Here is a 27,785-nt window from a genome sequence, read left to right on the forward strand (position 1 = left end):
GATAAATGAAAAGACATAATTTTCAAGTTGTTAACTGAGCTGAATAAGGGGTGGTAATATGCGTGAAAGATATTGGTTGGTACTTTGGAGGAAATTGGATGAATTGTCGAACGATATGAAAAGACAATGACCAAGTCACGTCAGGCTCCCCCTCCCGTGGCCGATGGCATCAACACTCTCGTCTTCTTTTCATCTCTGATTTGATTTTTTTTTTTTTTTTTTTTTTTTTTCCAGCCGTTGTGTGTGTGTGTGTGTGTGTGTGTGTGGGGGGGGAAACAAAAGCCTTTCTTTTTCCGAAAGACGAGACGGGCAGAGTGTAGGGAAAGGGCGGAGACGCATGTGTCATAGTTACTAAAAGGGCAAAGTGACGTTAAGGAGAAGAAGAATTGGTTGCCAGTAGAGAAGACTGTGAGGGTAATGTTGATCAGAAATTCAAGACACAACGCCCCGATGCCATTCCCTCGTGCTGCCTCTCCTGATGGGTTTCATCTCGTTGGCAGACATCAAAAGATGGCCCAAACTAACCACCGAGCCACACACACACACACACATACCAAAGCACCACTCAGGAGGCATCAAATACAATCATAAAATGGCTCTAGCATAACGTCACGGGGGAGGTGGGGATCTCACGAAAAGTCCATCAAAAAAAAAAAAAAAAAAAAAAAAAAAAGGAAAAAGAAAAGAAAATTGAAATTTTTGCAACTTACATTCTTTGTACTGAAGGACGTTGGGATGCTTCTGGGCGATGAAGAGGCAGCGGTAGCATTTCTCTTCTTTCTCCACCCTATTAATCGAACAACAACAAATCGATTAATAAACAAAATTACAACCGGAGCATTTCTTTAACGTTGATCGTATTAAAACACAAATATTTTTCTAACACAACGGATGCTCAAAGGATTTTCACGACGCCATCACGGCAACGGCTAGTTGACACGCAAACGGTTTGTTAAATAAATAAATAAAAATCATTTACGTTCACGGTGAAAAAGGGAAAACAATTGCGACGGAACCCACGAGCGGGAAATCGTTCGTGATCAACACCTATCCAACAAACCACTCCCTTTTTTTATTTTATTTGATTTTTAGTTTTTGTGGGGCTGCTTTGAAATAAAAATGCTCCTGCTGCTTTGCCACAAGGCGGATGAGCTTCTTTCAACGGAATGAAACGAAATGATTTGTTGCCAGCTGAACGCGTTTCCTCGCGGCGCCGCGACGCTGCTCATTAGCGTCCAACAGTCTTATCAAAAAGGGTATCTCGTGATATTTTTCTTTCCCCTTCCCTACGGTAACTTGCTCTATCCTTTTTCTTTTCGGGAACAAATCGATCGGACGCCCCCCTGACGAGCTAATTATTCGTTCGTATGTGAACAGTTAAACACGGCGCCTTGCTAACTGGTTATCCATGAAATGATAACGAGACACGTCGAGAAAAGAGGACACACACACACACACACACACACACACAAAAAAAAAAAAAAAAAAATACATGAAAAACTCTACGAGCCGATTTCAATGCGACAGCCAATTTAGGTCCAACTGCTTTCGTTTCAAAATGGGAGGATTGTTTCATTGATAGTAGACGATTTTTTTTTTTTTTTTAAAGAAAAAAAAAGAGGGGAGAAAGTCTTTGTAGAACTGTGTAATCTGTAGAAGAAAAGCTGGCTAATAATAAATGGGGAGGAAGTGAATAAGAGAGACAGAGAGACGGGAGGGGGGAGATCGGCTAATTGTGAATAAAAGAAGATTCGACGCAATCTACGGTGACAAACATGAAAAGAGCCAACTGACAACTCTATTCTGACTCTCTCCTTTGTTTCACTTCCAACACGAAATGATCGATCGACTTTCTCATCTCCTTGGCGCTCACTTGGCTGTGAAAGAATTCGCTTTAAAATTCCCTAGTTGCAAAAAGAAAAAAAAAAAAAAAAACCGCAAAGAAAACTAGACAAGAACCTACAAGGAAATTTAATCAAAACCAATACGGTTCCAAAAAAAAAAAAAAAAAAAAAAAAAAAAAAGATAAATGACGGAACAATTCATAACGTAGCAAACGCCAACGTAAAGAAAATAATAATAAATAGGGCGGTGACTGGATAGAGAAAAGATCTACGAGCGCTCATAAATTCACAATGTCGGCAGCGGCGCGACCCAACGGATATGAAATATTGAGCGCCAAAGTCTACGCTTTATTATTATCCCTTTTTTCTTTCTTCTCCTCAGTCAAGATTCAAAAAAAAAAAAAAAAAAGAAGAAACATGTACCACACACACACAGACACAGCGATAGAGAGACACGGCACGCAATCCGGCCTGGATCGTCATCATCGGAGATATGGCCGATATGCAAAGTTCTCTTTTGTTAGCAATGGAAAGGACAGGAGAAGGGGAAGCCAACTCAGACAAAGTTCTATATTGTATTGTTCCTTTTTTTTTTTTTTTTTTTTTTTTAAACAAACGTAGAACATTTTTTGTTTGTTGGCATGAGCTCAACGTTTTTTTCCTTTCTCTTCCAACAGGGGAAAACGAAGGGAGCGTGAATTTACTGAGTAATTAAAGAGATTCTTGATTTCACCATCTACTAGTGACATTCAAATGTTACGCGTCATTGCTCACGATATTTCTTCATTATTGACATTCTTCTAGACGAAATTCATACCAAACATTTTTTTTTTTTTTTTTGGCTCATCATCTTGACATGTCTTTCGCTGGCCAGTGCCTCCTCATAAAGCGTCGGCAATTTATGAACACATCGCGCTCGTCAAACATCAATAGTAATAACAAAGTACGTTCTTTTTTTTTTCGTCTCTATTTAGCCAAATAAGTGACGTGGTCCGAAGCAAAACAAACAGTCCACCAACCCTTTTTTTTTTTTTTGTATGTCTGTGTGTCTCTCTGCCTTTGATATGATAATATTCGAAATTCGTGGTCCCTGCGCGTCCCTTCTTCAAACAATGTGTCAGCAATATAGACATACGCACGATGAAGACATTCTTTTTTGTCCAGCCATAGATGAAGTGAGCTCGGTTTACCCAACCACACCCAGTGTGCCAATATTGGGCAGACCAAAAACACGACACACACTTCAAACTGACATGTGACGTTGCACAACGGCATTTCTTCTAATAATAACGCGTCATTTTCTACGACTGGCAAAATAAACACACGATCAAGTGCGATAACCACACTGCGCATCCAATCGTTAAAAAAAACAACAACATTTAAATACTTAATTTTTGTTTTACTGCCCGAAATAAAAAAAAATAAATAGAAACTTCCCTTTTTAAATCGTAAGAGAGGTATACCCGAACGTGTGTGTGTGTGTGTGTGTGTGTCTACAGAGAAAAACGATGGGATTCTTTTGAGCACACACATAAGCCGGGAAGATAAGACTAGCGTTCGGTTCGGGAGAGAGAGAGAGAGAAGGGGGGGGGGGCAGAAGATGCGTGCGATAAAGGTCTCTCACGCAAGCGACGACACACAAGAGATAGTGAAATAACACCAAATACAAAACGTCAAGAAAAAGAGGCCCATGTCGAACATCAACATTCCAATCGGCGGTCGTCGGCCTGGATCTTTCCCCCCTCTCTCTTCGTTCCCAACTGCAAAGTCACGCAGTCCAACATCTATCTGCCGATTGTTCCAGAACGCGTGTAGAAATACAGCCGCAAGAAAAAAGGAAAAAGAAATAGATCAACGCACACGACGTTCAAAACCGTCGACTTGAATATGTGCAACTTGATCGTGCGCAACGGTTACGCCAAAAGACAAGAAAAAAACAATTCATCCTTGCTCCTATTGTTTAACCACGACGTAACGCTTCCTCGTCCTGACAAACTGTCAACCCTCCAAACCCTTCCCAACTGTCCATCTCTTCCGACACACACACACACACACACACACCCAAAAAAAAAAAACCCTAAAAACAAAAAGAACAAGAAAAAAACGGACCCGTCCATTAAACAAAACGTATTGCTACCCTTAAGACTTTCATCAGACGAGCTCATCATCGCCTTACATCCGCAGACGATGAAAAATGCTGTCCTTAAAAAAAAAAAAAAAAAAGAAAGGAAGAAAGACATAAAAAAAAAAAAAATAAAATAAAAGCAGCAACTGGTTGAGTAACACGAGTTTTCCTTCAGCTGGAACAAAGGCAGTGAACGACGCCGCGGTTCGATTGTTGTAATGGATGCAACCCAATCTATTCACATCAAAGTTGAGGGAATCAATATCTTTCACAAGAGCGAAGCAGCTGCTCCTGTATGCCCTTCACGTTTCGCCCATGGTGCCACTTAAACCGTTGATATTCATCAACATGTTATACGTATGTAACCCCACACACACACGCCAACCCCATCCATCTGCATCCGTTTTTCCACCTTATTTTTCATACGAGTGGCTGATACGACAGAAAATAAAATGCGATAACATCGGGCCACTTTTGCACATTCGAACACAACATGCTATAAAAAGTTGGGATGGAGGGAGGATACCACTGTTTCTCAAACGCGAGAAATTGAGTCAATAAAGAAGGAGGGATAAGCTCAGTCCCTTTTTCTTTTTGTACAAACAAACAGTTTTCAGAAGCTCGTTCTCTCTCCTGGAAATTTAAACAGGTTTTTAATAATCCCCTAAACTGTTTTAAAACGATTCGTTTAAAAACTGCTGGAGCTGAAAACAGTTGGCAAAATTTCTCCCTTACGGAAATTTCATATTTCACTGAAAACTTTTTTTTTTTTTTTTTTTTTTTTTTTTTTTTTTAAGTAAACACACAAGGTTTAAGCGAACACGGGGAGGACATTTATGAACACTGTTACGGATGAGGGCGTGGGGTGAGGGGGGACCCTTCTGGAGTTGATTCCACTCTAATCGCTGCTACTACACGGAAATAGAAGAGCATTGATATTATTTTTGAAATAAAAAAAAAAACGGACAAACTCTGACAGGCTAGGGAAAATAGGCGTATTACACACACACACACACACACAGACACACACACTTCCATATGAGTTATGTGTGCGCGTAATAAATATCTGGAAAGAATTGCGTACGTGGGCACAGAGTTGAGGGGAAGGGGGACGCATTGAACAGCTCGCCCAGGGCACAGATGACGATGTAATACGATGTGGAAATACGAGCCCAGTTTTTCAGAAGATATACTCGGTACTTATGAACATAGGAAAAAGTATGTACAAGAGAGGGGAGAAGTGAAAAATAGTACATCATTTCCTTTTACCACTGACACACACCTTGGCGTCCGATATCTAAGCGCGGTATGTTTTATAATAGTCCAAGTTGGGGTGCTTCGTTTTCCCTAGTGTGTTTGTGAAGCGCTCAAGTTTACTCACTGGACATAGCGAGAGGCGGGGGGGGGGGGGGAGTAGAGATAGCAAAAATTGCTGTCTAAAAAAAAAAAAAAAAAAAAAAAAAAAAATAGGCGAAATGAAGGATGGATAGCGTCGCGTGGAAATTAGACGTCGATCCCTCTTCATTTCCCAGACGCGAAATGAATGTTTTTCACCTGGCCGATTAACCAGTAAAGGAGCACTCCCCTTTAATAAACATTGTTATAAACACACACATACACACAAAAAAAAAATGGTTGCGCGTGATTCATTGCGTCACATTGCCGTAAACGAGTCACAATGAATGATATTCCTCTTCCCGTATTCACTGCAAGGCCAGAAAAGAGAAAAGTCCAGTAGAGTGAGAAGATTGCATCTCTATCTCTGTCCACCATCACATGTCGTCCCCCCCCCCTCTTTATCCTTACACACTTGGGCCTTTGTGTGTTACATCCAGAGAGACTGATGATAGCAATCTCGCAAACAGAGGGCCCCCCCCCTTCTCAAACAGACAGTGAATGTTCTATTGCTCCTGCTGCTACTGTATTATACTTCCTGCTGACAAAACCAATGTGTATAACTGCGTATACGAATCAAAATCCAACATCGAGAGAGAAAGAGAGAAGGGGGGGGGGGGAATTGCCGGACAGTGTGGCAGACGTGGAGGGGAAGTTAAATTATCAGTTGCCCTCGCGTTCGTGCACGTTTTTTAAGTTCCGTGTCGAATCAATGCGCCCCCTCCCGCACTTTAAACGTCACACAGACGGAGACCATTTATACGCCATTGTCTATGCAGAAACGATGTACAAAGAAGAGCTTCATCTGTTGGGATTCCAAAGAAAAAAGGGAAGGAATTTCAATAGCCTTGGGTCATGCAATCGACTTTCACTTCAAACCCCCCAAAAAAAATGAATAAAACGAGACGTAAAGTTTTGAAATAAATGTCTCTTTAGAGACGGTTGACGTTCAAGAACACTAGACATGCCCTTCTCTTTGAATATCACACACCGTCTTGTTCACTGACGATCATCTGTCACTTTATGAAGCCTCTGCCCTTTGTTCCCGTTACGACAAGAGGACTCTTCTTTTTTTTTTTTTTTTTTTTGGTGGAATAAATGATTGACTGTTTTCACAACTTTGGGCCCAAACTCACAAAAACCTGTCAACTTGAATTCGATACCTACATCAGTCACCCAGTATATACCCAACAAACATCTCCCTCCAAACGTAATCGTACCCGGCGTTAACACAACGAAACTCGTACAAGTCCATCACATCTTCCAAATTGTGTTTGACCCACACTGAAATTTCTCATTTCATGTCGTCCAATTTTCGAATCTTTTCATTCACCCCCTCTACTAATTGATTCGTCCTCTCTTGACACGAACAAAAAGGAATCTGGAAAAAAAAAAAGTGGGGTGTGCGCGTAAAGCTTGGCCAGATGTGAATTTGATTATAGCTTTACTTGATTCTATCAAAAAATAGGAGTGAAAAAAAAAAAAAGAAAGTTGGGGAGGAAAGAAATAAAATAGAAAGTTATGGCCTATCTAATTCTATTGGGAATACAAACGACGGATGTGCTCACAAACGTGCATCAACCCCCCCATCGACACACACTCAACAGTGGTAGCTCCTTGCAAGGAAAAATGAAAGAGAAGGTTCGAACCCCAAAGTAAGAAAGAAAAAAAAAAAAAAAAAAAATGAATGGAAATTCAATTCTCGTACATTAGGTCGGATACAAAATGGCCACAGATTGGGAATTGAGTTAACCCTCTCTCCGCAGGCGTCCTTTAAAAAATAAACCTTCCCATCCGAATAGCCCTATTCAACCATCAACTCCAGCTGAGATTTCAGATGAACGTCTCTCCCAGAAAACCTTTATTCATCAACAGAACCGAAACATCCGCGTAGCTCCCCCCCCCCCCCCCCCGTCTATTCTGAATCAACTACACACAACAAACTATAACATATTGGCCCTGGACAACAAGAACTTTTTGTCCCGATACCCAACACCCTCTCCCTCCCCTCCCATCTCCCTGCCAATATTCAATAGAAAAAGCAGAATTCCGGCTTTCTATCTCCCCCCTCCCTCCCCCATTATAACCTACCTCTTGCATAAAATTAACCCTTAAACCCAACAAACAGTTTGGATCATCAAAGAGCATGACGTCGGGAAATTTTTCTAAAACTGTTCGCCGTTCTTGCTTGCCCTCTATGGAAAATCATAATTGCAAATCGCTTTGGGGCGGTAGAGTTTACAGGAGGGGGATCTAAAACAATCAGAATCTCTCTTTATTCAATTTCAGCCATCGGGCAGGACAAAGTTTCGGGCTTTGGAAACAATCGGCGCGAGCCAAACAGATCAGATATTCAACAACTCGCACTGCTCCGACTACAAGACACAGACCTACTACCCCCATATCCAATACATTCCCTGGAGCTTTTGTCTCTGTTCTCGAAACAAACAAGAGAAACTCACGTTTCGGCATACCCCACTCTCTACTGACGATTGTTTGTTTGCAAGTCTGATTGTCAGATCAGACGGCAAAAAATCCCGAACGCGCGCTGGAGTGGGGCGGGGGGGGGGGAGGGTTTAGTAGGATAGCAACACAACGCTTCGGGACTTGTTCGCCTTTGCCACAACAAATCCTAGTAGCGAGTTGCGTGTAAGTCAAAACAATATACACGAAAATGTTGTACGAGCAAAGTCCGGCCTCCACCAATGCAACGTACGATTGGTGTAAGTTGTACGTCTATCGCAAAGATATCCATCGCATTTCCTCCTCCTCCTCCCCCCCTCCCTTCAGTACATCCAGTTGCGGCTGTTGTATATCCAAAAGGGCCCTCAAGATTCTCCCTCAAAAAAGAGACACACTCATAGAGGACTAGTGTGTGTAAACTGTGTGTGTATACAAAGCTCAAGTATCGATCTATCACCGTATACATAAGATAGAAAGAGAGAGAAAGAAAAAGCGGCTAACGGTAGCCGAAATTGTTCCATCTCTTCCAGACTCTTCAGAAACGTTTCACGATCTCTTTCGAAAAAAAAAAAAAAAAAAAGAAAATGACACAACATACACACACACAAGATATAGGCAAGAAGGGAAGATAAGAGACGTCGTCGTCGTTATGCTAATAAGATGCTTCCCCGGAGAGTCTAACGCAGACTCTGCTCTCCCCATACACACACACATACACACACACACAAAAAGGAACAATTTCTGTTTTTTTTTTCGGATCATCAAAGATGAATGTCGTTCCCTTCAACTCTCCAGAGTACCTCAATGATCTAGACTTCCAACCCGCACACCCCACATATCCTATATATATATATACATACATATATATACACACACCAAGACGCGTGTAACCAGCCGAAAAGGACAACATGAAACGACGCAACTGATAAGACCCACATTTGCTGGACAAAACCAAAGAAAAACAAGCGCCATAAATAATAATTTAAAAAAATCAGCGACAAAACAAACAAATAAAAAGAGGGAGACTTACTTTTCTTCGAAGAGGTAATATTCGCCATCGCTTTCTAAACATTTGCCCTTAAAATCGATGGTCGTTTCATTGATGCGCACCGTGTTCAGTCCCGACTGGAACCAAGTTCCTCGCCAAGCGTCCGGCAGCTGGCAAGTGGATCCTGTTCAAACAAAACAAAACAAAAATTAATTGAATGAAGATGTACATTCAACGGGGGGGGGGGGGACAATCTTTTCTTCTTTTTTTATTACATCAAAATAATAATACTAAAAACACACGAACAAAAAACGGAGGGGGAAAGAGAGAGAGAGAAAAAGATGATGTTTGTCGCGACCGGACGTGATAGATGGTTGCCGTCAAACAACAGAGATACATCAGAGAGTAGGGGGAGGGAGTAAACAGTTGTAGTGGGAGTGTTCCATGTAACAATAAGAATAAAAACGAGGCCACGAAATCGATTGAATCTTTTTTTTTTTGTCATATTTTTACTGAAAAAAAAAAAAATTAAGAAAAATAGCCCATCAAAATGAAAGAGAAGCAATTGGTCGTCGAGGGGGAAAAAAAAAGAAACGTCGGCGTCCAAGAGGAGCGGCCATCTTTTGATAATTCATTCAAATTGGACGACGACTGCGATGTAAAATAGGAGCCGTTTAATTAAAGCTTTAGAAAACGTCATGTGTGCGCCCGACCTATTAGCCTTTCATGAATGTTTCATGGACGCAGCAGCGAAAACTAGACGAAGAACAGCAGAACTTGAAGGCGTTCACGTTCCATCACCATCCATCATGGCCGAGAAAGAGAGACAAGTTATGTAGAGCATCTTCTACTACCGGTATAAGATATGAGCATTCATTCCTCCTATTTTTTTTTTCGCTCTTTCTTTTCTATTCGAGAAGAACCCAAAAGAAACATCCCAGTCTCGACGTCGTTCCGTTGAGCGATATGCTAAAGAATGGCGCAAGAGTTCCACACACACACACACACACATACAGACGAGTGACAACTGCCAACGACAAGCTGTCACCTTATTATTCCAGAAATGCCAGCGGGGGACGCTCACAGGGCTCATCTTTTTTACCCACACATTTTAAAAAAGAAGAGTAACAAAAATGGTTGAACCATTCGAAAACATAACTCCCCCCCCCCCCCCCCACAGGATTCTCTGTGGCAGTGAAAACATTTTGTCCCGTCAATAATTGACAACCCCCATGGATGGAACCGACTGCACAAAAAAAAAAAAAAAAACTATTCCGACAATGCGGAATGACTTCGCAACCGCATAAATAAAAGAAAATTCAGAGGCGCTAAATTCAAACATTCCGCAAATCAAGAGGTACAAGTGAGGTTAGAAGACAGTTGGAAGGTGATTATAAATAATTCTTTTTTGACACTCTCCAACAGCGATCGGTATGCGCTTGTCTCCCCCCCCTCCGTCTTTTAAAAACACAATAGCTGACAAGTATTTAAAAAAAAAAAAAAAATATAACGAGTTCGTACAACATGTCAGACACACAGAGAAAAAGGGCCTATTCATCCACCTATGAAATGGAGGGAAAAAAAAAAAAAAAAAAAATAAGAGCTCTATGGTTTTTATGTCTTTCTCGGAAATAAAGAAACTGCGCTGGCTTTAAATGTCCCAATGTGGTTGACAGTTTGGGCCGACTGGAAGAAGAAAAAAAGGTCCATGTATGGAAAAACAAGACTCTTGTTTTTTTTTTTTTTTTTTATTTATTTTTTTTTAATCTTTGGCCATCATGAGGATCCTTACGGCTTCTTCTTCCAACACTAAACAGCCCATGGAGAACCGATTGACGAGAAGAAACAAAACTTTTTTTTTTAAAGCCCCTCTCTCTCTTTTTTTTATTTTTAAGTACGACACGTGATTTAAAAGAGGTAAACAACAAGAACAACAACAAGATTATAATTTCAAATGTTGTGTCTTGTTTTCAGCGAAGCCAATCGCAAACACTTATAGACGGATCAAATTCTCATTCTTTTTTTCTCTCTCTCTTTAAACAACAAAGCTCGAAAAGAAACAGCTGCTGAATTTCCATCCGTGCAGATGATCCTGTCCGGATGGAATGCCGTATTTTGGAAAAAAAAAAAAGGAGATCCAGCCACTAAGCTTTGGGGAGGTTTAAGCTTCTTTTTTTTTTTTTTTTTTGTTGTTGTTCGATTTTGTAGGTGTTACCTTTATAACAACTAAAGAAACGATCACAATAAAAAAAAAAAAAAAAAAAAAAAAAAAAAAAATTCAGCCATTTTTTTTTTTTTTTACTGGAACACAAACAATTTCCAAAATGTCTGTTCACGTTTTCTTTCTCTCCGGAATTCCAACGTCGATATGAATAACACAAAAAATTTATTTATTAAATATAAACAATAATAAGACTGTCTTGTAAATGGCGCTTTCATGGAAATGAGTTCGAGAAAACAAATGAAAAACTTCACGCGCCCATTTCTTTTCCACCGTTTCGAAGAAGAAGAAGAAAACCTTTCAAAACAAAGCAAATGCTTTGATACATGACACACCTGGTGAGCATAAAGCTACACATATCTTTCAAAAAAAAAAAAAAAAAAAATGTTCCAGGAGGGGAGTCGAACGGAGCAGACGCAAAATAAAAAAAGGCGCACCGCCACAAATCGATTCTTTCTTCAAATGGGAAAACATGGCGGGGGTGGGTTTGTTGTTATTTTAAGAAATTGTTAAAACAAAAGAAAAAAAAATATCTTTTATTTCTTTAAAAAAAAAAAATAAATAAAAAATTAAACAGTCGGAGGGGGGGGAGCCGAGGAAACCGCGCGTGTTGCGCCCACCTTTTCTTTTTAGGTTCCTCAACTTTGTTTTCGTCTGTTGTTTCTACATCTTTCCCGGTATTTAAATAAATAAATAAATAAGCCCGGTTGGACTTGAACATTGGAAAGTCCTTTTCTTTTCCACTCCTACACATCCAACCCACTGGAAAGCACAGCTTTTTGTGTGAGTTGTTGTATACCCCCCCCCCTCTTCCCAAATACACACGCACGCACGGGATCTTCTCTACCGACCGTTTTTTCAGACCATTATTTACCAACGCTTTTATACTTTTTTTTTTTTTTTTTTTTTTTGTCAGATCGAAATCGGAGTTTTTCTGTTTGTGCGCCCCACATCGTCGTCGTGCCATCGCATCATAAATAAAATTTTATCACCTTGCCAGCCGGAACAGACAAAACAATCGACTCCACCCCCATGCGTTTCTTTCCCTTCTTATTCAAAATGCCTCAAAAATAAAATGACAAATATATTTATTTTCCAAAAAAAAACAAAGGTCCGTTTGTGTACCTTTTTTTTGTTTCCCAATACAATTTGAATAACGTCCTGTTTTGTTTCTCGATTGATACAAAACTGTTTCGTGTCTGCAGCCACTTAAAATAAAAAACTGTTTATCTTCCATCAAACGATTTATCTTTTTTTTTTTTTTTTTTTTTTTCGTAACATTCAAAAATAACTGAAAACAACACACACACGGAAATTGATGGACGATTTCCCTTCTTGCACCAATCAGCTGCATTTTTTTTTTTTTTTCATCAAATGGTCATTTAAATCTTTTATTTATATTCGAGTAATTTTTCGCTACAAGTCTAACTCGACCTTTGCTGGATATTTCCCCCCCTCTAGAAAAGCGACCCGCCTTTCTCCTGTACAACGGGCTGCGTCTTTTACAGCCAGAGCTTAATGGAGCCATTATAGCTATAGAGTGCTTTATGGCTTTACGCGCTGCCCCAAACTCCCCCCCGTTAGTTCCGTCCAAAAAGCTGCGTGCTGGAAGTTTGAAAAAAAAAAAAAAACAGGCAAATCTTTTTATGATTATTAGAGAAGAAAATGAGACGGCCATAAAAGTGTTGGCCAGCTATTTTTCTTTTTCTTTTTTTTCGCGGAATCGTCAGCGAATGGCAATAAAACAAAAAAGTGCGCAAAAATATTTTTTTTTTACACCAGTGAACTCTCTTTGGAAAAAGCCAATAACATTCGAGCATATAAAATGCAAAAAGAGAGACGGCCAAAGTCGTTAAAATCACAGGCAAACAAGAGATTCTCTTTTTTTTTTTTTCTTTTTTTTTTTCTTCGAAAATGGAACCAACCCAAAGAAAGAGAAACATTGTTTTTCTATGTCTGGGAGTTGTATCTTTTCTAACGAAAAGAGGAATAACGGGCAGAGGGAAACGAATCCGGGTGGCCTTTTTTACACATCCAGGTGCTCCTGTCTCTCCTGTTGTACCTCCACCCCACCAAAAAATCCCCTAAAATCGTAAATATGTCTCTGGCATTTTATTTCTTTTTTTTTTTTTTTTTTTTTTTGCCTTGAAAAGCGAGAAAGAAAGAGAGAGAAAGATTCAGAAAAACGCTATTGGGTTTCGTTGCTATTGCTATAAATTTGTGTTTCTTTTCTTGTGACGAATGGATTGCACACACACAGTTTGGGCCCTGTCTCTCTCTTTTTTGTTCAAAGCCACCGTGAGAAAAGCAAATAATGGGCACCGTTACCAATAGAAAGATGGGGGTTAGTCCTTGAAACGTCATTTCCCCTTCTTTTTACGATAGGACTACCGCAATGGTGTGTCACCATCTTTTTCGGAAGACAAAGTTCCACGGTGATTACGCTGACTTTTTTTTTTTTTTATCTGGAGGCGGCAGCTCTTCGTGGATGCAAAAAAAAAAAAAAAAAACACAACAGAGAGTGGAATAATCTAATTTCTATTTAAATGCACCGTTTTATCGGCCACTTCAAATCGCTACTTGTATCATAATGACATTAAAGAGAAGGACCGATGCCACCCGCAAAACAGATGCCACTCAAATGTGTTTTCCTTCTTAATTTACTCAATTTATTTTGAAATGCTTTTTATCAGAGTTCGAGTGAGTGCATTGGGCTGTTGTTTCCTTCTTTTGACTTTTCCCGAAAATAAAGAAAAAGAAAAAAAACTTTTGAATTCAGTAGGTCTTGTGCGAAGCTAAAAAAAAAAAAAAGAAAAAAGAAGGGACGATAAGCGCGACGGGGCCGTTTTGTCTTCCAATTTATTACAGCAATCAAATTGCCTGTCAACTGTAAACAATTCGGCGCCATTCGCCTCTCTCTCCTAGGCGCGCGTCTAATAGCTTCTTCCAGCGCGCACGCCACTACGTCGTGCTATGCAACTATATTTTTTTTTTAAATAAAAATTATACACATTCAAAAAAGAACAAAAAAAAAAAAAAAAAAAAGAGGAATGTCTTGTAATTTACGGCCTAAATTTGTTTGATTGGACAATTCTTTATTTCCTCTGTTTGAAACGACCCTCCAAATTTCTTTCTTTTTTTTTTTTTTTTACGTTCCAGACGTTCCAGCATTGCCAAAAATCGTCTCATTAGAGTTTCAGACCAGTTTATCAACGACCGCATCGATCACAGAAAAACAAAACAATGAGACGCCTACACCGAGGCCCACCTTTTCTTTTCCTAGCCACGGATGGTGTCATAACTCTAAGCAAACGCCTTGCTGGAACGCAAAACTATTTTTACTGCTTTAAAAAAAAAATTATTAAGTCTAGAAAATAAGCATTTGAGTTTAATGTGCAATGGAATACACAACTTCCACTCTCAGTGTGTAGTTGGTATTCCATCAGCTATTCCCGTTCCAGACATCCTCCACCCGACAAAAAAAACAAAAGTATTTGATAGTCTGGCGACTTTCAAAACTTTTATTTTTCCTTCATTTTTCTTTATCTTATGGAGGGTTTCTTTCAGTAACGAATCATTGATTTCTGGCCGACGTTAGAGATATCTCTCCCCCCCCCCCCCCCGCCCGTCTTTGAATGTGGTGGTGGACTTGGTGGGGGCTAGTGGTCCTTTTTTCTTTGGCCCTCAGCGTTTTCTGGGTCTCTCTACACGATTGGCTGACTTTTATTCCGCTCGATTCCGCATCAGTTCACTGTCTAAACTATCTCTCTTGGCAGAAGGGAATTGGGGGGAAAAAAAACATGGACGCCGGACATTTTTTTAAAGGCAAAGTAATATCAAATGGAATGGGCATTTCTTGGTGCTATCGAAAAAGTATATAAAAAAAAAATATTCCGACCCCTCCGGACACTTCCGGAACGGTTCAGAGGAATAACTTCAGTAGATGTATACGAACACAGACATAAACCAAAATGTACAAGGGTTTTTAAGCAAACTTCTTTTTCTTTCTTCATAAAAAAAAAAAAAAATAAAGTTGAATCTATTCGTAATTAAAGAGAGAAAAAGAAAGGAGCTTTATTTGTTTCAAATGAATTCAGACATCCAAAAGAAACTGTGTCTTGACAAATGTCAATGACGACGGGCCTTCTGTTTTACAAGTTTCATTTGCCGTTCGCTATCACGACTTCAAAAACGTAAACACCCACATACGGACTACGTTTAGCCCCTCTGCCAATGTTAAAAAAAAAAAAAAAAAAAATAGCGAGTAATCAAGGATGGAGCAAATTGTTCTTGAAACATCTTTTTTTTTAATAAGCTACAGAATAATACGCGCCCACTCCCCCGGAGCACGGAGTTTTAAAACTTCTTCCAGTGAGCATCTGGCGCCAATTATGCATATATTATACATTCACATGTTCCTCTTTCCGTTTTCCATCGACCCCGGTTTTTTTTTTTTTTTTTTTTTTTTTTATAAAGACCGAAACATCTAGACGAGCAATGAGAGAAATAAGCAGAGGGGAGGGCGGGGGAATGTTTAATTAGTACGGCTGTTCGGCAGAGTAGGATCCACGCATTCGCTACACGGATCCCTTGGAACCTTCATTTCTGTGTTTACGACTATAGCAATAAGAAATGTAATACGCATTCAAGACTTCCGAATAGCAAAAAAAAAAATTATAAAAATCCGGCAATTTTGGCCCGTCACGTTTCGTGTTCAAACTGAAGAGTCGACGGATCAACGCCTCGCACCTGGCATCCGCTATTTGAAATTTCTCTTTTAATAACAGCCAATTTCAGGCCAATGTTGTCCCTCTTCCTTAACGATGTCGCAGCCAAAAGTTTTAACCATCATCCGCGACATTTGGCACAAATGTCATCAACAATCATTAATCAAATTGCCAGCGAAAAATGGCCAAAAAAAAAAAAGAGTGTGAAAAGAGCTCAATGGGGCGAGATGATGGACAGGTTCACTTTAACTCGCCAAAAAAAAATTCCCCTCGTGTTCCATAAGCTTCTCTCCGGTCGTAGATATTAAGTTGTTGTCCTTGCTCTCCCCCCCCCCCTTTTTTTTTTCTCTCTCTTTTATGATTTCCTAACAGACAAGCCCGAAAAAGATATTAGAATGCACATCTGGGATGTTGCTGACAAGTCAGAAGAGGGGAGATGGAAAAAAATAAGCTGTCTGAATCATCATTAGTCATCGACGATGGCGGCCAATGACTTCAAACCATCCAAGTCCGCAGTTCTCTTCTCTTTTTTTTTTCATTTCAATAGGTGAACTGGCCAGCAAAGCGAAAAACGTTCAATCACGAACACAAACGGCTCATTTTTCGGACGTGCATTTCTTAAGTATGAAATCTTAATAGATGGCCTTTTAAAGTAATGAAAAAAAAAAAAAAAAGAGATTATGGTCCAAATGGATCAATACATTTTTTTTTTCAATGAATTCTGTTTAGCTTATTGTTATCGAGAATCCATCCAATTCCGGTGGATTTAGCCAAGAGGCAAACGATGTCATCTCTTGTTGATGGATCGTCCATCTTGAAAAAAACAAAAAAACAAACACACATATTTTTAGTAAAAAGACACGCAAAACAGATTGTCCGGAAGAAAATGGGCCGCCAAACCGATTCCGGCTGAGCTGCCCAAGAACTTTGTACCCTCCAAAATATAAAAACGAAATGAATAGAAGAAGCTCGGATATCCTGCCGGTTTCTTTTTTTAGCGTGATGTTTGGCCATTCGCACGACTAACGCCCCAATCTTTCACACCCTCACTGTCTTTCTGTCCCATCCGGAATGATGGGATTCCGGACGGCCTCATTCTTCACCGCAACAGCACGGTTGGACGGCCTCCATTTTCTGCGTACGCGTCGACCAACGCACAAAACACTTTAACTGCCCCTACGTGCCAGCGTTCACGCCCTAATAACAAAGGAAGGGGGGGAAAAATGCACTTGTTTTCTTCTTTAACAACGGATTCACACACAAAAAAAGACACACGAACAAATAGAATTCACTAAAATAAAAAAAAATAAAAAAATAAAAAAAAGAGAGAGAGAGAGAGAGAGAGTCCGTTGTATATTCGTTCGATATGTTGTGTATAAATATAGTAAACAGAGGAGCTACTGGGTAACGATCAAACGTCTGGCTCATTAAAGACCCCCGCCTTGGTTGCGCAACGATCAAGTGGGTGGCGTGATATACCGGGAGCGAAAGCAAAAACAAAACAAAAAACGAGCTACTCCTTTAACGATTGCGGTCAACAGAAGCCCTACACGCGAGAGGCTGTTGAACTTGCGCATGTAAATTACACAAAAATAAATAAGGCTGGCGAAAAAAAAAAATAATAAAAAAATATGAACACGGAGTAGGAGGAGGAATAAACATAGTTGATTGTTCACTAGACACGTTAGTGGGTTAGAGGCGAAACCTATTTACACTCGTCTGACGAGAGCCTCGTTTCCCTCCCCCCCTAGCAAAGGCGGCAATCAACTTCGGTCATCGACCGCTGGCGACAACCATCGGCCGCATCACTTGAAAAGTAAATGACGCAACTCTCCCCACCTAGCAGCCATTACTACATTCGTGAGTAGTGCGGGAAAGCTTTAAATAAAAAAAAAAAATACACGCAGTTATTTCGCACTCCCAACAAAATTTTAATGCAATTATTTCGAAATTTTGTTGTGACAGGGACAATCTTGAAAATTGCCTTCATTAATAACGAGAGATACACCAGATGTTTGCCAGTGCCCGAAAATATTGCACCGTGTTATTATGTAAACGAGGTATGGCGGATGGTACGGCTCACGCGTGCAACACAAATTCCCACAAGGACCATCTGCATAAATGGGTCGTGTAAAAATAAAAATTGATAAGAGGATTGCCAATCGTCTACAGCCTCCACTTCCCATTCAATGTTATCTATTTAAAAAATATCATTTATTCGCTGCGTGTATGTAACACACGCAAACGCACGAAGGTTCAATTATTTTTTAAAAAGAAATGGAAGGGAGCGATGATTCCAACACCCTTTTTTTTGTTCCATTTCCTCCCCACTGGAAAAAAAAAAGATGCAATGACAACAGACTGACACAATCTATCAGACGGACAGTGAGAAAAAAAAATACAATAGAGCGGACCACTGATGGAAGGGTTTTCTCTCCCCATTTTTCGGTCTCTCACCAAAAAAGAAAAAAAAAATTGGGACCCACCCCCCATTTCTTTTCTTTTTTTTTTTTTTGTAGAGTGAACCGACGACTGCGGGGCGCTACCAGGAAAAAAGAAAATTCTGTTCGCCCCCACCCTGTTTTTCCAGCGGCGGTGATGGAACTGATGGACCTTTTGACACCAGAGTGACAATGAATTTAGATTTTTTTTTTCTCCAAAAAAAAACGAGAAACGCAATACATTTAGTTGATACAATTTGATTGGTTCATTTCGAATGTTATTCTCCATGACACCCCCCCCCCCAAATAAGTGAGAACGGACAACTAAAAAATTGGAAATCGACCATTAAAAAAAAATAATAATAAAAATTGGGGAACTGTTGAATGTTTAAGGCGTGATGGACGTTTCGAGCAGACAACCAGTTACATGACTAGGCACAACAGCTGTTTTCTTTTCTTCTAGAGAAACATAGAGTACCAGCCGTAGAATAGAAAAGAATACCGACAAATGTATTCAAAAATTCTTCTCGCAATGATGTTGTTGCCTCTCCATTGATCTTTTTTTTTTCCAACCTACTCATCATCGCCATCACAGTGAGATGTCCATGACTCGCACAAAAAAAAAAAAAAAAAAATCAGAAAACTCATTTTATTTTCGTTTCTTTAAAAAAAAAAAAGAAAAATAAAATACGATGAATATAAATTAAAAAAAAACGCATGTGTTGCAGATGGGATCAGAAGCGGGAAAAAAAAAGATTACCAATAGAATGATATCGGCTTTATATAAGCCACCCAAGTATAACGCAATATCCACCGGACCTATAAGGAAACTCGGCTCCCCCCTACTTTCAATATTCCAGCCATGTCATATCGTTCGAAACCTGAAGAAGTGTTGAATAACCTTCTCTCTCTCTCTCTCTCTTTCGCGGTGCTTTACACGAAGGCTAAAAAGGGAGGGGGCAAGGAAATTTCATTACAACGTCACAACAGCCATTAAGTCGGCCCGGCTTTTATTTTCTTTATAAGAGAACGAGCAAAACTCGCACTAGACTGTTACTCTTTTTTAGACCCCCTTCCCCCACTTTTTTTTTTTTTTTTTTTTTGGTTACGCCACGCCTGGCACTTAGCCCGTCATGCCCTCCCCTAGCCGAACTTCACCACCAGCCCTGGCTTTTTTTTTTTCCCTTTTCTTTTTACCATCGATTGTTCACCCGACACTAGACGCTCATTGCCCGCCTTTCAGCATCAAAGTATGTAACAGCAATGAAACGTTAGATGCGTAACCTTTTAACGACTGCTGTAATAAAACGCACACAAAAAGCTTTCACTTCAAATTTGATCTAAACATTTTCAACGTCATCAAAAGTGAGAGAAAAAAAAACAATTAAATGTAATTTCCACAGATTGAGACATCACGGAATGAAAATAATATGCTTAAGACAAATTTGCATCTATTTAAAAAAAAAAAAAAAATTAAATTTATCTCCTTCCCAAGAAAGAACTCGTGACATTCACCAAACGAAGGGCACAAAGATGCGGGGCAGCTAAAATTGTTTTTTATTTTAACAACCCCTGCAAGGTACCGATCATTAAGCAAAGTGGATTGATGTGACAAGTCACAGGGACGAAACTCGACAGTAAATCTTTTACACACAACAAACGCAACTAAACAAAACAAGAAGCTGCGCTATATATTTTTCTTGGGGAGGTCTCTCTCTTTCTCCTTTTTTTTATTTCTTTAAAAATAAAATAAAAATGTTCAAGAGGTGCTCTTCGGACAGAGCCCATGAAAAATGACTCGCTAATGAACGGCCACAAAACGCAGGGAGCGAAAAACATGAGACTATTGGAAAATAAACCCGTGACCAACAGAGAAACTCTTCCACCGTAAATCAACCCCTCTGGAAAAAACAGTTAAACAACACAAAAAAAAAAGAAGAAGAGGAGAAGAGACCAGGAGACGTCCTCTCTTTTAACAGTCAATGTGTGCTGGATGGGAAGTGATCGTTAAAAATGAGAAAGATATCGAAAGATGTGCTGCGGGCGGTCGATAAAAACTCGTAAAACGAACGACACATTAGGGAATTTGAAAATCAATTTTCTTTGTTGGGACACCTTGTCCCGAACGACGTGCAACTTTGAGAAAGAAAAAAAAAAAAATAGAGACATTGCTCATTGGCGCAGTTGTCGAGTAGCACAAAAACGATCGATATTTCACAACTGTGTCGAAAACTTTAATAGGTGCATTTCACTGTTCAGCGTCTATAAATAATAGGGCGGGATGTGTGCGTGAGCACGGCAGCTTCATTATCAAAAACCCAACCGGTACCGCTAGGTTCGCTCGAGTGGACCATTTTAATTGCGCACATTGAAACAAATCCAACAGGCGTAGAGAGAAACAAAAAAAAAAAAAAAAACGACATCACAAAAAAAATGAAAAAAAGTTTGAAATTCTTTCCCGACGTCATCGATATAACAAGAGAACAAAACAAAAAGAAAAAAGTTGTTCTTTTTCTATTCAGACAAGATGGATGAATGCCAAGTTGTTGGACAGTACAAAAGCTACTAGTAGCCTAGTACGTCCACGTCAAAGTTTCTTTTGTGTGTGTGTGTGTGTCTGTGTGTGTGTCTAACATGTCCAATATCACGCACACCTGTCCACCGACTGGCCCTTTCTCACTCGAGCGTATACGCGCCGTCCATAGTTACACGATTCTTTCTAATCATAATTTTTATGTTTGAAAAAAAAATCCCTTTCTTTCTTTATAATTATAATTAAACAAAGACAATTTGCCCAAGACCAGTGCTCACTAAACAATTTTTTCGTTTTTTGGCGGGGCATTGGGTCGCGTGTTTTATCAATTATACACACACACACGAGGAGATAGTACATAGACGTGGTGCGTGTCCCATCGACCTCAAATTCTGTGTATACGTCGGGACAGACGTTACTGAATTCCCCTTTCCTTGGAAAAAGAAGAAACTTTTCCTTTGCGATGTATTTTTATACATGGCGGTTGCATACAGGTTCACTGCATCCAACCAGTATCATCATTTGTTGTGTGTGGCGCTCCTAGTTAATAAATCGTGTTGGCTACTAGTCAAGGTGCCTAAGAGAGAGAGAGAGGGAGACGCCTTAATAACGAGGCAATCACAGCTCGCTAATTGAGAAAATGAGCAATCCACCAACACGAATAACAAGGTCTCTCCACTCGTGCGATAACTGCAATAGTTTAACGGCATACTTTGATCGTTTGTCGTTGATGACAAACATTTGAAGAAAAAAAAAAGGGGGGGGGGGGAGACGTCATGTCCCGAAAACAAACACTCGGTCACGTTGTCGTCCTAAATTTCTCCCTACAGTCACAAATAAAAGAGGGCGCACGGGGTGACAGAGGGTAGGGCAAACAAGTTTGTTTTCTTTCTGCAGCGTGAAAATGAAACTCTTCAAGAGTCAAAATGAAAATAACAACAGTTTTGAGGACAAAAATCGATTGAAAATAATAAATGTTATTCTACGTAAGCCGCAGGCCTGCAGATGATGAGGGACCACTCTGTTCTAATTGGTCCGATCGATAGAAAACGTCTCTCTCTCTGTGTGTTCTAGATTACAGTTAGCTGCACGTTTTTACAACACAATTCAGAACACTTGATCGATTGATCTCATTAATTCTCTCGCAAAAAAAAAAGTCGTGAGTTTGTCTGCCCACTAATCAATTCCATGTAACGCGTAATTTGCCTATTCAAAAACCGGTTCGCCGTCAAACGAAAAATATTTCACGACGCCAATTTTTTTTTAAACAAATAAATGATAAGACGAGACAAGAGAGAACAATCAACTGAAAATGCAAATTTGCACGATTTTTGTTACGCTTGTTTGTATAAAAAAAAAACTATATCATAGACGGAGGTATATAACGCGTCAACGATGTTCGTTTCCGCCTGAAGGATGCACGTCAAAGTCCCATCCAATCACGATCTCGTAATCAGAATCGTGTACACATACAGGTCCTCTACGTGCAGAAACAGAAGGGAATTTTTCTTTCTCGCAAAACAAACCGCCACGATGATGAAACCCCCCGCTTTTTTTTATGATTATTCGTTTTTAAGGAGGACGGAGGGTTGGTTATATAGAAGTTTGAAAACAAACACACCTCGGCGATATCATTTTACACGTATGTGAAAAAGAAAACGCATTCCACGACATGCGCTGGCGTGGAGAGAAAACCCTGCCATCGTCGATGAAACAACGAAATGAATATTGTTTTACAACAGAGCAAAATGAAAAGAAAAAAAAAATTGAGCAAAGTAACAACTACCCGTCCGCTAGATAAGATTTCACTGGAACTAGAGGACGTCATTGAAATACTTGTTTTTTTTTTTTAATGAAACAACGTCCACTTCAATCGTCACTTGCATTTTTAAAGAAAAAAGAAGAACAATGGAAAAACGCTTCTCCATTCTGTTGTGTAAAACAAGTCCCCTCCCTCCATTTAAAAAAAATATGATTTAAAAAATATAAAAGAAACCTGGACATGTGTACACATTTACAGGGCACGGTAATAGCGAGAGAGAGAGAGAGGGAAACCAGTAGACTATAAACAGTTTTGGCTGTTTGCCCAGTTATTTTTTTCCAACGTAATTCTATCCGCCACACAGACACTCACGACCCCCTTCATCTCGCAACGGATCACGTGTTCTGCCAAGCGGATTTGGCGTGTGCCAGTCGTAAAGATTTCCCCCCTATTTTTTTCTTCTTCAATAAATATCGTCCAAAAAAGCAAGAAAGGAGGCATCGATAACAATGCAAGTCTATTACGTTAGAGAACGACGACCATCCATCAAAATGTGTAGCATCACCACACACACACACACACACACACACACACTTGTTGTGGGTCCCTATCAGTCTTGTGGCATCATCCCCGTCCCTCCCCTAAAAAAGGAGCTACGACAAGTTTTAAGAAAAGTCCCAGAAAATAAAAACATGGCACATCAAATTGGAGCAAACACGAAACGACCTGTCCGACACGCTAGGTGTGTCTCTGTGTAATGAATAATAAATGACTTGTATGATTACTATGATGTTTATTCTTTTTCTTTTACTTCACGGCAGTCCCCCCTTTTCCCCCTTGAACGTGTGTGTGTGTGTGTGTGTGTGTTTGAAAATGCAGTAACGCGTGAAATGGATGCCAGGCGATACGTCAGCTGTCTGATTTTATTTAGTGGCTCTTCGGGCCATTTTTTTTTTCTTTTTCTTCTTCTCCCCCTGGTAAAAACTTTTTCATTTTCAACCATTTCACTGTGACCCTACGACTGCAACGATGTATTATTGTCGAAAGAATGTTAGGCAGACGGGCGCCGCCACCCCGCTGGAACACACCAAGAAAACATTCTTAAAAAAAAATAAAAAAAAATAAAAAATTTTTAAAATAAAAAAAAAAAATCCCTCACACCATTCGTTTCTTCTTTCCATGCGGGAGCTGAAAGAGGAATTGGCCGGCGTGACAGACGGAGGCACTGGAAAAAAAAAAAAATTCCCGTTTTCCATGGCTTAAAACCCGGCGTATATGAGCGCCCATCACCGATTTATGGGCCAAAGAGGAAACGAAAAATGTAAGAGACATACTCGTGGCTACACTTTTGGAATAGGGAAATATTTTTTTTTTTTTCGGAAATTCTTTCAACGACAACGAAGAGAAAAATATTTTGTCCCAACTGGCAATGTGGCAATCAGTTCTGGAAATAATCGTCTGCTGTTGGAATTTAGCTTTTTTTTTGATGGATGAGCGTTTAAAAGGAGTCATTACTGATTCCTTTATCTATGCCCCCATTTTCGTATTTTAAAAATGTCAAAACACGTTTTACTGAAATATGTGAATGTTTACATCGCCAGTTGTGAACGTTTACAAAAATGCACGATGGATATCGTTTCCAGGAAACGAGAGCAATTTTCAATCCCAATAAAGTTCACTTTACAAAAATTACACGAGCATTCCCTATAACGATCGAATTCTGATTTAGTTTCGTTTTTTTTTTAACAAGCCCCTTTAATCTTTAAATCAAACACATTTCCACAAGATACGCAAAGATCGAAAAAGTGATGGGCCAATCAAAAGTCTATTGAAACCGAAAACGTGAAACTTAGTTCCCCTCTTCCTGCCCCTTTTTTTTTAAATTTTAAATTTTAAGTTCAAGAGCCAAAGGATGTGTGCGATATCGTCACGCTGGTTGACGGCAACCAGGAGATCCATCAGACTCGACTCCTCCCCCCTTTTCAATAACTCCACCCGCACGATGTCGACGTCTTTTTTGCCTACGCTGTGAAAACTACTGGTAAACTCTCTCCGTGCGTGTACACAACCATACAGCGTTTGCGTGATTCCCGATACGAAGAAACTAAAACCCACAAGGAAGTAAAAAAAAAAAAAAAAAAGAATATTTTTCACCCAGAAAACAAACAAAACAAAAAAATGTATGAAACAAAACGTGTGTCTGTGTTACACTCACGCAAACTCTCCCTTAAAACTTATCGCCAGGGTTAGGGCAGCACACCAAAAGGGTGTGGTTGTGACATTGTAGGGGAAACAAAAAATGGGACCTTTGATAAGGAGATGGCGAGAGCAATGGGGGTAGGACCCATTGAAAAAATCCTCCCCTCCCCCATTTTTTGTGTGTCGACCGCAAAGCCAAGCACTGCTACACAATAGAAACGGGATCGATCGAGTTGGTGCAAACAAGGCGGGGTTCTTCCGTCGTTTTGAAAAAAGAAAAAAAAAAATATGCCCATTTTGTTTAGATTCCCTTGTCAAAAAGTCTCCAAACCAGAGGATTCAATCCTCCCAAAAGTTGATGATATTTTCCAAACTAGTTTTTTCTTTATCCTATTCATCCTCCAAGCGCGTAAAGAAAGAGAGAAAAATAGCAATTGACACAAACAATCTCCACATTGCCAAACACGGAAAAAAAAAAAACTGAAACATTCCCCCCCCCAAAAAAAAATTGAGCGACCGTGATTGAACACTCAACTGTTTTTCACTTCGTGAAATCAGATAAAAACACAACAATAGAAGAGGGCGAAAAAAGCGGATACAGGAAGAATCCAATGGTGTTCGACAACATCGGTACACACATACGGGCAATAAAAACTTAAAAAATAAAATTCTTTATTGTTTAGTGACGGGCATTTCTCCTCTCTCTAAAAGGGTGGGGCAGTCGCAAGCTTTTAGTCATACCACTGGTAACACCAACAAACGCAGAGTGCCTACCCTGTTTTCCCCCTATTATCAATTTATTTCCTATACACATTTTGGTAGCCACATTTGGATTGAGTCGTCCGCCCGTGCATTGTGGTAATGTACCGCCATTAAAAAAACAACAACAACGTGAAAACGTGAATGGGAGAACGACGGCATGTAGAGAGCTGCAATAATTACAATTTAGAAATAAAAGAAAGGGAAAAAATGGGGGGGGGGATAGCGACGCCGATTGCGTTCGGGACTCTGGGCAAAATCATAAAACACCAAGTGGGGGAGTGACCGGTTCACGGCCAACGACGAGCAATAAATCAATTCCCCCTTTTCGTCGTATCCCAATCAACTCATAATAAAAAAATAAATCCTCCCCCACTATTTTTTTTTGTCTCCCCCCTTTATGTTTAAAAGGAGGGGGGGGGGGGATGGCAGTTGATTTTTGTATCGCGCGCGTGCACAACTGGATGTTGCCCTTTCGTCATCGCAACTGTTGACACGCCCACGTTACATTTCGTGATTTATTCAAGCCAATGTTATTTCTCTTGCGCCAAAATAAAGTCCAGTGTGCACATCCCTTTCTCTTTTGATTCTCATGATAATTTCATTTTCAATCAAAATGTTCTTTCGTTCGGAAAAAATAAAAAAAAATCTTCTTTCACACGCAGTTCAGCCCCCACAAGGCCCGTCCTCTATCATACAAAGTCACGCACACGCAAAAAGAAAAATGGCGATATTTCACGAACGTCGAAAAAAAAAAAAAAAAGAAAACAGCTGACGTGAAAACGTTGATTCCCCAGATACAAGGAAAAGGAGGAGGATTGATGATACGGCCTTTTTTTTTTATTTTCACGAAAGGCGTGGCAAAAAAGAAAATCCGCATTTTTTTCCGCACTGGGGGGGAGAGATCGACCAAAATCGAGAAGAAAAACGGGCCGCAATCGCAGCAGTGCAGACGTGAAATCGATGACACACGTTTCAACTGACACACGGCGTGTCACACACACTCGACATGAGCCACATATCATTCAAGCAGACATCTATTCTCCCCCCCCATACAACAACGCATTACCATAAAAATGGAGAAAATGATTCACGGCTACCGAAGACAAATTCCGGAAGCCAAGCCTTTTGTTTCACAACCTCCCCCCCTACCCTGAAAGAAAAAGGGAATGTTGAAATATCCCGCGTGACAGACTAGCTGCTTTTTCTCCACACCATCAAATCACGTTGATGGATGAAGACGGATCGAAAAGACGAAACAACAGGCAAAGCCCAAAGGTTTGTGTTGAATTTGATTTTTACCTTGAGACGCGGCGGCGTTCAAGTGGACGGCCAGCAACAGGAGCGCCAGGAGGCCCGATGAAGACGAGGCGGCCATCATCCCAAATGAAACGTGACAAGCACGTCCGGATGGCGAATCAGATCAAGCGAGTCAACAAAAAAAAAATCCCTTCGTGATTCACCAACGTCCTGAATAAAGAAGACAAAAAGATGAGCGTGAATGACGAGAGCAATCGAGGATAATTGGATTCTTATTTAGATGGTGAGTTGCATACAAGATGAGAAGAGTAATCGAAAAGAATCTTTTCTTTTTTCACACAACACATATCGCATTGCTATGCAAATTTATGGCTTTTCGACAGTGATTGGATTCACGCTCATCCGTTTCCATAAAAAAAAAAACTCGGCTGAATTACACACATCAAATTCTCTCTTTTCGTGATTTGCTGGAAAGGATAAAAAAAAAAAACACAAAAACGGCCCAACATCTGCGTCGGCTATTGTTTTCGCCCGTTGAATAAGATTATTAGCCATTTCGATTTTTTTTTTTTTTGGCTGGCCTGCGTGTTACGACAGACAACGAGATTTGGCCAAAATTGGGATCCGTCCATCACACCAACATGCCACCTCTATTTTTTTTTCTTCTTCTTGTTTGACCGATAAGTGGCTTGATGATGGATCGGAGGTTAGATAACGTCCCTCTTTTTTTTTTTCGCTACTGGGGCAACGAGAATGTGTTGTAAGACACAAACATACGGATCAATACAATCGTCTCCCCACCCTCGCCTTCGTCGGAACGCTTTCCCCTCCCCCTGCGTTTTCTCAGAAGAGCGGGAATGTGAAGTCGTAGATTGGCTGATGGGTGCAACTAGAAGGGGAGAGAGAGAATCCGGGCAAAGGAAGCCGGAAGCCTTTTACACACACACACACATGGACGATAGACAAACATGCAGTTGTGTGTGTGTGTGCTATTGGACCTTTTGTTGTCTTGTCTAATAACAACTTTGTCATTCCTCTTGGAAAAATAAAACGAGGTAAAATCTTCTT

General features: G+C 40.1%; 1 protein-coding gene across 2 annotated transcripts in view; it reads right to left on the minus strand.

Moving 5' to 3' along the window:
* The window catches only part of LOC130696459 (uncharacterized), a 42,614-nt gene that overhangs the window by 10,420 nt on the left and 4,409 nt on the right, over nucleotides 1–27,785 (minus strand). For both annotated transcript variants that reach the window (XM_059497236.1, XM_057519536.2), the window contains exons 2-4: nucleotides 26,760–26,927; nucleotides 8,858–8,999; nucleotides 711–787 (exon numbers count right to left, since the gene is read on the minus strand). In XM_059497236.1, the coding sequence (XP_059353219.1) occupies nucleotides 711–787; nucleotides 8,858–8,999; nucleotides 26,760–26,838 (298 nt within the window). In that variant the 5' untranslated portion in view covers nucleotides 26,839–26,927. The remainder of the gene's footprint in view (nucleotides 1–710; nucleotides 788–8,857; nucleotides 9,000–26,759; nucleotides 26,928–27,785) is intronic.

The sequence above is a fragment of the Daphnia carinata genome, chromosome 10 (assembly GCF_022539665.2).
Source record: "Daphnia carinata strain CSIRO-1 chromosome 10, CSIRO_AGI_Dcar_HiC_V3, whole genome shotgun sequence".
Taxonomy (NCBI): domain Eukaryota; kingdom Metazoa; phylum Arthropoda; class Branchiopoda; order Diplostraca; family Daphniidae; genus Daphnia; species Daphnia carinata.